Genomic DNA, 12,696 nt, shown 5'->3' with positions numbered 1-12,696 from the left:
GCTTTACTTTTATTAACTTTATCCTCCAAGAACAGACTTATATTATTAAGTGTAGACATGTTGTTCTTAAATTTAATTTATATATGTTAATCTTCACCGTTACAAAAATACTTGGATTAGTTGGTGAATATTCAATTGCAGTTTTGCTATTCATCCAAACATTAAAATTTGAAGGGAAGAATTAAAAAGAATAGAAACAAAAATATCAATTTTAAATTAATAAAATTTAAAGAAATAAAATATATTTAATTAAGTTTTAAGTAAAATTTAGATATTTTTGAATAATTTTTATATTTTTTAATTAAGTATTTATTATTATTATTTTGTCATTATTAGGAAGATATAACTGCTATCTTATTCTATTATAGATCCTTGGTCACTGGTTAAAAAATTCTTAATCACTTCCTAAAAGATCACCAGTGTCTGTTTAGAGATCCTTATATTTTGTCCTATCAAACAAGAACAAACTTATATACTTTTATTAATTATATTAATTAAGTTTAAACACATTGTTCTTAAATTTAATTTATGTTGTGTAAATCCTCTTAGTTAGAAATTACTTACTTTAGTCAGTGAATATTCAACTGCATTTTTGTTATTCATCCAAAATATTAAAGTTTGAAGGGAAAAACAAAAAAAAGAAATTAAGATGTCAATTTTAAATTTATAAAATTTAATGAAATAAAATATATTCAATTAATTTTCAAGTAATATTTATGTATTTTTAATTAATTTTTTATATTTTTTAATTAAGTATTTATTATTTATTTTTTTTTATTATTACGAAGATATAATTGTTATCTTATTGTATCGAAGTCTTTAACCACTTGAGAGATCCATAATCAATTCTTGTTTATAAATTTTTAATCATTTGCTTAGAAATTTTTAACAAATGATTTACGTTTGCACAGATGACTCTGAAAGTGGTGCTACGTTATTCAGGAACGGTTTTGTTGCATGCATTGGTCTAAACCCTTAAGGTATAGAGAAGAAAAGAGTGTAATGTTTTTACACTTAGAAAAAAATATTTTGTGAAGGGATGTTTAGAGAATTTTGAAGAGTATTTATCCTTTTAAAATTTAGTTTTATACTTTCAAGAAAAATAATAAAAACGATTATAATGAGTTTTTTTTTATCTCATTATATTCATCATTCATATTGACCTTAAATAAAATAATTTTTAAATCTTTGTAATACTTATCTACCTCTCTTAGATATTCGAAAGGAATTTCTTCCTACAATGGTAGGAACCAAATGTATGTTTTCAAATAATATCTATAGACTATATTTAACCTTTTATTTAACTTAATATCCATCACAATTTTATAACACGGTTAATGATATATTGTCATATTCTTAAATTATAACTAATTTTACACTTTACTTAGATCTACATAAAAAATAACAAGAATTTGCTTTACTTTAACTTCCAATTTTAGTTATATATTAGATCACAACTTTTATCAAAGGAAAGTAAGTCATTTTTCAGTGAGAATCTCGTGGCTTTAGCTTTTGATATTGACTCTTTCTTATTATTGGTTTTTTTTAAAAATTAATACAGTTTTTTATAAAATAAATTCCTTCTCCCATACGTTTGTTCATCGTCCGTTTAATCAGTGATGAAAATACAGCCATATGATCATATCTAGCTTTGGAATGCTACGGTGCGTTTCAGGGCTACGTGGACTATCTATATCGTATCAGTCGTGGCATAAAGAACACCACCCACCCTCGCTTTTTCCTATACAAACACTCTTGTCTTGCCACGCGTCACTCTCTCAAATATCTTACGTGGACCACTTCACTTTTTTCTTATTATATACGCAACACTACCCCTGATAGTCACGTTTCAATATATCCATGCATTCTTTCCAAACAACCAAAACCCTCATCGTAAATTCCTGCGTTACTTGCCTAATCGCATTTCGCTTTTTCCTAATTTGGCTTAATTTTCATTCACTTTAAAACTCAGTATCAAAATTAGTTTCTTGCATTTGCTACTTGTCCAAACCAAACGCCAAACACACACATCAAACTATGCAACCAGGGATGCAAACACTATCAAATTAGAATTCCACACCAAAATCACTGAAAAATAAACAAAATATTAGAACGGGGTGGAAGAAAGAAAAGAGAGGGTGCTTCGAAATGTGGCGATGCGTGGCTCGTGCGAATCACCAATCACTGAGATCTCACGTGTCAAGATTTTTCTCTGTGCGAACAATTTCGTCAAATCTCTCATTCTATCTCTCCATTTTCAATTTCCGATTCGGTCATGGAAATTTTGTTTTGTAAACGGCGTTCTTTTGGTCGTTGTGTGTGCAGAGTAGTGGAAACTCCTCCTACAACGTGGTCGATCACAAGTACGATGCGGTTGTCGTGGGTGCTGGGGGTGCAGGGTTGAGAGCCGCCATTGGACTTTCCGAACATGGCTTCAACACTGCTTGCATCACAAAGCTCTTCCCAACTCGTTCGCACACTGTTGCAGCTCAGGTGCGAGATCTTCTCCCACTCTCCACGTTTTGTGTTTATGCATGTTACTTGTTTGTCGCAATTCAGGATTTTAACTTTTTATTGAATCCTTTTGTTTTTTGGCTTTTCGGTTGCTATAACTATGGTACAAGTTGTCTGCATACGTGGAGTTATTCATTTAGTAAGGGTTACCGATAATAAAATCAGTTTGTTGGTCCTTGAGGATCATGACATGAGGGACAATTTGGTTTAGACGAAAAACACTCATTCAAGGACATTGAATGTTATTTCCACATTTTTCTTGGAACTAATAAGCCCTATAGCTAGAAGGGGCCGCTATTTTGATTATTTACTCTAAATTAATCTTTTTATGGACCACAGAATGAGGGCTATTGGCGTGGTTTTAATTTGGGCTGTTAAAAAAGACTGAATTGAATAAATTGATACTGAATTGAATTGTATAAAAAAAAACTGAAATGTTTTGAAAGAAAACTGAATTGAATTGCTCTTTAAATAGAACTATTTGAACTAAACTTAATTATAACTTGTATGATTGAAAAATATGCTTTAAAAATAATATGTCAATTGGTAATAGTTCAAACAATTCTTATAGTAATTCAAAAACAATTCAGAGTAAATTCAGTTTGATTCACTCAAAGCTATCTCAACTGTAATGCAGTTCAATTCATTTAAACAATCAAATAGTTCCGTTTCGTTGAACCACTTTTAGAGTTTAGTACAATTTTACTATAATTCCCTTCTGTTCAATCATTTTGACCACCCCTAGTTTTAACTGGATGACTATAGCAGTGGTAACTTGAATAACTTCTTTCAATTTATCATCTCTACTCAGAAACTTTTAGGCATGTTTTAAATTTGATATTACGCCGGTTATAGTGGGATAGGTGATGTAATGTATTCTCCTTATCGTCTTATGGTCACTTAACACAATAAGACACCTCATCTTTGTTTGATACCACTTTTAGGGGATGAAAGACATTATTTTGGCTATTGTTTTGCAATGATATATGGGGATTTTTCTTTCTTTTCTTACCATACCTTTATGTTGTATTTGTTTGCATGGCTAGTAAAGTACTGGTTGATGCTCAAAAGTGGATTAAGTCGGCCTAACCAGACCAACCTTTTCTTCTGAATTGAATATACTGATTATGCTCATGCATGGCAACAAATTTGTGTGTAGGGTGGTATAAATGCTGCATTGGGAAATATGACTGAAGATGATTGGAGGTGGCACATGTACGACACTGTCAAGGGAAGTGATTGGCTTGGTATGAACTCACTCTACCTTAAAATTTTAAACTTTTTCGTTTTGTCCTTCAAAATTTTCATATAATAAGAAGATGATTAGTTTGCTGTTATGAATATCAAAGCAGAGACTCTTGTATGTCCATTCTTTCTTTTGTTTCCTTTTTGGATATGAAAAGGTAAGCTTCGTGTTCTGCAGGGGACCAAGATGCCATCCAATATATGTGTAGGGAAGCACCAAAAGCCGTCATTGAACTTGAAAATTATGGACTGCCATTTTCAAGAACTGAAGATGGAAAAATATACCAGCGTGCATTTGGTGGTCAGAGCTTGAACTTTGGAAAAGGTAATTGCAGATGGTGGAATATTAGCACTTTTTATCTGAGAGTTCTGATTTTGACCTTTTTTTTCATGTTGCTATGCTACAGGTGGTCAGGCATATCGTTGTGCGTGTGCTGCTGATCGAACTGGACATGCTTTGTTGCACACTCTCTACGGCCAAGCTATGAGACATAATACCCAGTTTTTTGTGGAATATTTTGCACTAGATCTATTAATGAACAGTGATGGTAAGGTTCTCTGGAAAGTAGTTTATTTCTCTGAACAATTTGCAATCAATTAATTGCACAACGTATCAGCATTCATAGGAAAGGATTTAATAGCACAGGACGACCAGAAAGTTTCCTGCACTGTGCTGGCGGAGAATTATATCCTTCAAGTGGATTTTATGCATCCACATTTGCATTTTAGAGTCTCATATTTTCTTTCAACTGTTCAAGTATTCGTCCATTTATTAATAATCCGCCAAATTCGAAATAGTTCTTGTGTCATTGACAGAGGAAATGAACTACAGTTTTGCCAAAGCTATAATACAAAGATAAATAGGTCACAATTTTTCTTCTGCTTGACATTAGCTACTAAAAGGCACATAAAGGAGAGTATGGGATTATAGGAATAACACTTCACTATGTTGGTATGTCCACAAGGCTAGGAAAGCAATTTCAAAATTCAATTGCAAACATGGTTGCCTGTTTTGCCCAGCTAATCTTGAAATTAAAGTTAACCAATACAATGGTATAGTAGAAAGTAAAAACTGAAACTTTAGTTTTTTGTGCATATCCGGGAAATCTAAAGAATTTAGCTTTCCTTCTCACCTTGCCTGCTGACTTCTTTGGTCATATTATTACTAGAACGCAAGCTGCAACACTGGTGAGAGAAGAACAAGAGTAAGTAAAATTATTAAAAATTCTGTCTCATGACACAGTTATAGGACCAGTTTTATGAATGGTACACCAAAAAATATACTTCTTTTTTTATTTATATTTAATATTTAAGATTTGAGATTAAGTGGCTATATGTTCTCATCATTTATTTTTTCACAACTATGACCTGTCCCTCATATGTACAAATATGGCGTTACTTGTTTGTGATGCTCACTGGATTGTCAAACATGTGCAGTGCTGAAAAGATGTTGCTGACTGTGTATGTGTAGGAGTTGATAGAGTTAACAATTTTTCCTTGTTTGAAATACAGGTAGTTGCCAAGGAGTGATTGCGTTGAATATGGAGGATGGAACATTACATCGTTTCCAAGCAGCTTCAACAATTTTGGCCACGGGGGTACATTATTTTCTTTTGCATGTTAGATATTAATTGAAGTTTACAATTGTAATTGTCATGAACATGTATGTGTTAATCTTCTGTTTTGCATCAGGGCTATGGTAGAGCATATTTTTCTGCCACCTCAGCACATACATGTACTGGAGATGGCAATGCCATGGCTGCACGGGCTGGGGTCCCACTTGAGGTATATTTTTAGGCTTTGCAAATTTTGTTATTAAGCTGAAATCTTATATAGCAAGTGTTTTAACATTTTCCTGTCATAAATTTTGAAGGATTTAGAGTTTGTGCAATTTCACCCTACGGGCATATATGGAGCGGGTTGCCTTATCACGGAAGGTTGGAATGTCTTAGTTCTTATTTGCATATAGGCTATCTTTTGATTGTATACTATTGACAGTTATGTACTTTGGCCAATTTAGTCGAAATATATATTGCTTCTCATTTTCTTTCTTGGACCTTGTAGGTTCTCGTGGTGAAGGTGGGATTCTCAGGAACAGTGAGGGTGAGAGGTTTATGGAACGTTATGCTCCTACTGCAAAGGATCTTGCATCAAGAGATGTTGTTTCCAGATCAATGACTATGGAAATTCGGGAAGGCCGTGGTGTAGGTATGGTTGACCTTAAATTAATACTTCTATGTTCTGATAAAAAAATATTCTAACGTATAACTATGCTGTTACTTTGACGTTGTATATAATTGCGGCTATATTATTTTAGTGGGACGTTGTCTTCCTCTAGAAACTAGATATGCACGATATTTTCTTGAACCTTGACCTTCCAGTTAATTTGGACAATTAATTTGACCATGGAAATTGTTTGCAGGACCCCATAAAGATCACATCTATCTACACCTGAATCACTTACCCCCAGATGTTCTCAAGGAGAGACTACCTGGTATCTCTGAAACAGCTGCTATTTTTGCTGGTGTGGATGTTACTAAGGAGCCTATTCCTGTTTTGCCAACAGTGCATTATAACATGGGTGGTATTCCCACGAATCATCATGGAGAGGTACAATATTAAAAGTAATTGTTTAACCTCCATTTGAGAAAAGGAAAGAAAAAGAAAATATGAGAAACAAATTAAAAAATGAAAAATAAATTTAATTAGTCATTGTCATGCCTATATATATTTTTTCTAGAGCAACTATTTCCTATCATTATAAATTACTGCTCTCCGCTTTCTTGGTGCACAATAGTTGAGAAGAACACATACCACAACAGATAATTGTTTGGTTTTATTTTGACGACTCGAACCTTTTCATTGGCTTGAAGTTATGTACCTTACACAAAGAAAAAAGAGAGACAGAATGTGCCAGAAAGGATTTGATTATTCTATGTTATTAAAGCAATTTTCTATGTAATTTGTATTATCACCAAACACCTAAACTTTTAGTTGTTTTCTATGCTTCATCGAAACAGTTAGAAACGGATATAAAGCTGAGTTTGACATCTTTATGTGTTGAAAAATTTTGTGGTATGAAGTTCTCAGAAAACCGTGATTTAGGAAGTCATGTTTGGTACCTAAATGTCTTTCTAATATTTTTGTGAATCATTTTGTACCTGTAGCGTTACGTTATTCCCATTACTATATGTATGTATGTATTTTTTGTAACTAACTAGCACCACACCATTTCACTTCTATCTACGAGAGAGACTCTTGGAGAAATCTATTTATTTCTCAAATTGCTTCTCCAGGAATTTGAATATGTATGTCATTGCGTATGTCACATTGCAAATAATGATATATTTTATTAATTTTCGTTTATGAAATACTTGATTACCTGTTTGGTTTATGGCATGCTATCTTGTCCTATGAATTTTTTATATTTTCATTAAATTTTTATTTAAACAAAGCGAAAAAATGGAAAAAGAATTAGTCTAATACATCTTTTTTCTCATTTAGGTGGTTACTATTAAAGGTAATGATCCAGATGCAGTAGTTCCTGGATTAATGGCTGCTGGGGAAACAGCCTGTGCTTCAGTTCATGGTGCCAATAGGCTTGGTGCAAATTCACTTCTTGACATTGTTGTTTTTGGTAGAGCTTGTGCAAATAGAGTTGCAGAAATCCGTAGGCCAGGCAAGATTCATTCTCAGTTATAAATAGATTGTGCACGTTGAAATGAAGTGAAAAAAAGTTCACCTGTTTAATATTTTGCAGGAGATAAACAAAAGCCTTTAGAGAAAGATGCTGGTATGAAAACAATTGCTTGGCTGGACAAATTGAGAAATTCAAATGGATCATTGCCAACTTCCAAAATTCGGTTGAATATGCAAAGAGTAATGCAAAGCAATGCTGCTGTGTTCCGTACCCAAGAAACATTAGAAGAAGGTAGTACTTTGTTGATCAATAATTATTGTTCTTCTTATCCCCTTCCTTTGCTCAAAGTACACTTATAACCTTTACTGCTCCCATAGTTATATTCTCTCTTTGAATATCATGTACCTTGTGACAGGTTGTCAATTAATTGATAAAACATGGGAGAGCTTCCATGATGTCAAGTTGAAGGATCGAGGTTTGATATGGTAAAAATTCTTTGGCCTATGTCACTTGGGATCCCTATTATTTCAAGGAATCAAATCTGTTCTTTCATTTTAAAAGGTTCTCTGTCTCAATATTCTCAGGAACTCTGACCTGATTGAGACCATTGAGTTGGAAAATCTTTTGATTAATGCCTGCATCACCATGCATTCTGCTGAAGCAAGAAAAGAGAGTAGAGGTGCTCATGCCCGTGAGGACTTCACGGTTAGTATAAACTGCTGTATATATTTCACCCCATTAATATGAATAGTGGGTCTGATTGAATACGGTGCTTGCTTTTAATTTACAGAAAAGAGACGATGAAAGCTGGATGAAACACACTTTGGGGTAAGTCATGTTTCAATTAATGTGCTATTTACATGAGTAGATATTTGGATTGCGTTGGTTCTCTTCATTTCTAGTGGGAATCCTGATGCTTTTAATGTATACAATCCTGTTGATTCGTTAGTGCATCAGAGCTTGCGTCTTTAATCTCTTGTATTAGTAGAGAAGTCAAACCATCAATAAACCAGTGGCGCAAGTGGAATAATATTTTTAGTTTAAGTGCATCAGAGCTTGCGTCTTTAATCTCTTGTATTAGTAGAGAAGTCAAACAATCAATAAACCAGTGGCGCAAGTGGAATAATATTTGAACCAACTTTAAGTTATCCTTTCTTGAAGAACCTCCGTCTCTGGGTAGTTTAGTTGTCATTGCAGGAAGGGACAAGCCTTTATGTAATCCAGTGTCTTTTGCTGTCTTTTATTTAGTAAACCCATCAAATTTGAAGTGGTGACAGGATTCAAAAACGGATATGCATCGATTTTTGGTGGGGAATTGCAACAAATGTTTTTCTGTTGAATGTGGTAATTTTAGATGAAAATTCCATACTCACTATAGTAATTGTGCTGCTATCCGTGGCACGGTATATATTCTGGTTAGTGATCCATTAGGCTTCTTGCTTTGCCAAGGCAGAATGGTAAGGTGCAGGGCTTGCTGGCCATCTAAAACAAAAATGAATATGGTTTTCTGGATTTACCGTAACACTTTCGATGGTGAAAATACTTGTATTTACAAGTTGCTTTGTTTTTGTTAGTGAGCTTTTGTGCATGATTTTCAGATATTGGGAGAATGAGAAGGTCCGGTTAGATTACAGGCCAGTGCACATGAACACTTTGGACGATGAAGTGGAATCATTCCCTCCTAAAGCTCGTGTTTATTAATATACTTGTTAAATTACTACTATGGATGATTTATACGGATTCTTTCACCAAGTATGAAATATGAAATGGCCAGTGCAAGTGAAAAAGGATTCAATAAAAGTGTTGTAGATGCATGATCTTGATGATAATCGTTAGATTCATCATCACTCGATAATATACGATGTCTGTATCGGATGCTGAGAATAATACCCTTCAATTTGAGATGATTTTCTGCACAATAGTAGTTTTAGTCTTTTTTGTATTCATTTTTATTTTTCTAAACTAAGTAGCAAATGAAAGCCTGATTAAGTGTCTTGTGTTGGACTCTGGGAAAGATTAAATAAGTTGTGGAAAATAATTGAAGTGTTATTTTGAATATTGCGAGTTTGTGAAACAATTATATTGTGCTTGTTTAATTTTAAGTGATTGTTGTAAACAAGCTTTTGATATGAAAATTTGTAACAACTTTTTTTCATAAATAAACTGTAAGTGATTTTAATTTTGTAAATATTATTATAATGACTAAATCAAACTCACGAATGAGCAATGCTACAAAATTCACTTATTATATATATCGTAGACTATAGATTTTCGTATATATAACAATTGTTATTTTATCTATTTTTATTTATTCACTTTCGATCGACAACTTTGTTTTCCTTGAGAGCCATTTGAAAAATGAAGGGAATTGTTTAGTTGTCCGTAAATTTGAAATTGGAAAACAGTGTTTTCTAATATCCTTAAAAGAATATTATGAAAAAAGAGAGGATAATTTAACTCTTTCAAGTTAAAAAATATATTAGTTGAAAAGTGTTATTCTTGTTAAATTATTTAAATGATAATTGTATCTTCATACTAGATAGGTCAACTTATGCGATCCGGTTGAACTTTCACATGTTCAATTTCTTGGAACCTGAAACAAATAAAATCCCATTTGATGCAAATTTGTAATATGTAGGGACAAAATCTTAATAAATCAGAGAGACCATTTGGATTGTGGCAAATTGTGAACATGAGATGTAATCATTTAAATAACAATTTTTATTTTGAAATTATTGGTCAAGTCTTGATAATGAAAAAGGCATGTTATGTTGTAGCGATTTCGCTATAATTGAAATGAAGTTGTATCAACTTTAAACAATTTCTTTTAAAAAGTTAAAGTCGTCATAACTTGAGACAATTTTTATTAAGGTAAATTATATCATAAACAAAGTTGTGTTATATTGGCATGATTTAAGTTGTGTTGTGAAGTGTAATGAAGTTGTGAAATGTTGTGATGAATTGTGTTTATAGAATGTCAGTACACTTCACAACATAATTGAAGTTGTGCTAACATGATACAACCTTACTTTTAAGCATAAAAAGATAATTCACCTGAGGCGCGATGACTTTAACTAAGCAAAGGTTGGAGTTGTGTGCTCTCCTCCTCAACCCTCTGCATGTCTTCCTTAACATGTTTATGTACTGGACCACACGGTGGATGCTAATGTTTCGACAGAAAGTTGTGTTGTTTGGCTTCTCACCTAGAAACCACTTATTCATATAACAACTCCTTCCTAAACCAAATAAAAAAAATCCTCCCCTCTCTTTAGAGTGCTCTTTGTATGTATAGGTATTTACAAGGGATATTTTTTCCCCAGAAGCACGGATAGGCAGTTACACGATAGTACTATTCCTCGCTCTATTCTCACGCTGCCTAACTTGGTCACCTATAGCAAATCATGATGTGGAGGTTTGAGAGTACCCCTGATCTGGTGACGTGGAGTGGGCCTTGGGATGTATCCTTGAGCTCAGCCCACCATGCAGTCCCTTCTCCTGGCACAACTATGTGGAGGCTTAGTTGTCAAGGTATAGGTTCTTACTCAATAAAATAGTCATTCTTTTTATTTATTTTGTAATCTTTCGACTTGTAAATTCATGATTTAATATTTGTAGTTGTAGGTCTAATTATTAATGTTTAGATTAAGCTTTGTTAAACTTTCACGAATCCAAGAAAATATTATAAGAGACTACTAACATTAAGACAAAAAACGTTTTAATAAGAGAAGAAGAAAGGAGCATCACAAAGTCAAAATTTAATGTCGAATTCATTAGGTAATTCTCAAACAAGGAAGAGATCATTATGAACATGGAAAACATATTGAAACTAGGGGTGGCAATGTGCGCTTGGCTCGGCAGGCTGGCCTGCCAAAAAAACGCGGGGCGAGACGAGATATTAAGCCCGTTGGCCCATGAAAGCCCGACCCACATAGCTCGCGACACGTGCGAGTTGTCCTGCATAAAAAAAACTTATACTTGTGTATATTAGTTACTTTCTTTCTGGACTTCTGCATGAATGTTCCAAATTCTTGTATAAGTAAAAAAGACAAGTACTATGTATTTTTTAATGTGTTAAAATTTGAAGAATAGATCATGTATATCAAAGTATGAATATGAATATGATGAAAATGTTAAATTATCAATTTATGATCTAAATCCCCCAAAGTTTTTGCTTAATTTGGTGAATTTGTTAAAGTTTCCCAATTTATTGAACATTGAAAATTTTATCATAAAAATTTATAAATAAAAAAATAGATTAGCTTGTAGATGAGACTTTGCAACCTATATTGAAAATGCAGGATGAGCCAAATGCGGGAGGGGCCTAAACAGGCCGAGCCGACCCACATAACATGTGTAAGCATGAAAAGCACCCTCCTAAATCTTGTCACCATTGAAGATTCTTTTGAATTTCTTTTTTACTTTCAAAATTCCAATGTTTTGTCCTTTTTATTTTATTTCTTTAAATTTTCGGTCACACTTAGGAGAGGTCTAGATCTCTTATTTACATTTCATTTAGACTTATTTGAGTACATTTAGAGTAGGAATTTTGGGAGGGCATATGTTATAAATAATCATCTTCATCACTTATATTCTAATTTTGGTTATATATGAATGAGGTATTGAATTTAGGACACAATCGTGAGAGCAAATATATACTTTAAATCTTATCTTGAGCTTATTAGAATCAAGAGACAATTATATATCAAGATGATCATAGAAATGAAGAACTCTTTTTCATCTTCAAATGACACTCAACTTTTCTATCTCTTAATCAAGTCCTTTTACTTTTACTGCTTATTATTAATTTCAATCACTATGCTATTTCATCAGTTTTTTTATCCTTATTGGTCCTTGTTATTAGATATTTATTTTAGTTTAATTGTCATGGTCATGTGTGTACCTTGAAATCTTAATGTCAATATAATCATTAATTAAACTCCATATGCAATTCAATTACGAAAAGAAAAATAAATAATGATAAATTGATAGTTATTACTTGAATTTAATTACTTGTTGACATCATAAATTTGCAATACATATTTGATCTTTATAAACTTGTAAGACTAAAAGCAACCAATAAAAGGTTTTTCATGTCTGAAATAATAATTATGTTCTTCAAAGTTCAAGAAAAAAAAATATTTTAATCTTTTTCTCTAATTTTTTTCATTTAAATAATAATAAATACGTTTCCATATATTGTGGTTGTTGAATATTAAAGATTACTTAAATAATAAAATTTTTGAGTTATTATTGACTTTATTTTAACAGACTTGCTATATTATTAATGAATTTTATCA

The 12,696-nt window shown here is 32.6% G+C and overlaps 1 protein-coding gene across 1 annotated transcript; it reads left to right on the top strand.

Moving 5' to 3' along the window:
* The first annotated feature begins 1,870 nt into the window (after positions 1 to 1,870).
* Positions 1,871 to 9,455, top strand: LOC114176517 (succinate dehydrogenase [ubiquinone] flavoprotein subunit 1, mitochondrial). Its single transcript, XM_028061581.1, has 16 exons — positions 1,871 to 2,214; positions 2,326 to 2,493; positions 3,674 to 3,761; positions 3,938 to 4,084; positions 4,167 to 4,307; positions 5,272 to 5,357; positions 5,452 to 5,544; positions 5,633 to 5,696; positions 5,824 to 5,967; positions 6,182 to 6,369; positions 7,264 to 7,438; positions 7,520 to 7,690; positions 7,815 to 7,884; positions 7,984 to 8,104; positions 8,190 to 8,227; positions 8,998 to 9,455. The coding sequence occupies exons 1-16, from the start codon at positions 2,149 to 2,151 to the stop codon at positions 9,098 to 9,100; spliced, it is 1,863 nt and encodes a 620-aa protein (XP_027917382.1). The 5' UTR covers positions 1,871 to 2,148; the 3' UTR covers positions 9,101 to 9,455.
* Positions 9,456 to 12,696: the final 3,241 nt, after the last annotated feature.

The sequence above is a fragment of the Vigna unguiculata genome, chromosome 3 (genome assembly GCF_004118075.2).
Source record: "Vigna unguiculata cultivar IT97K-499-35 chromosome 3, ASM411807v1, whole genome shotgun sequence".
Taxonomy (NCBI): domain Eukaryota; kingdom Viridiplantae; phylum Streptophyta; class Magnoliopsida; order Fabales; family Fabaceae; genus Vigna; species Vigna unguiculata.
Note: the sequence above shows the minus strand (reverse complement) of the source record. Positions and strands in the feature narration are given on the sequence as shown.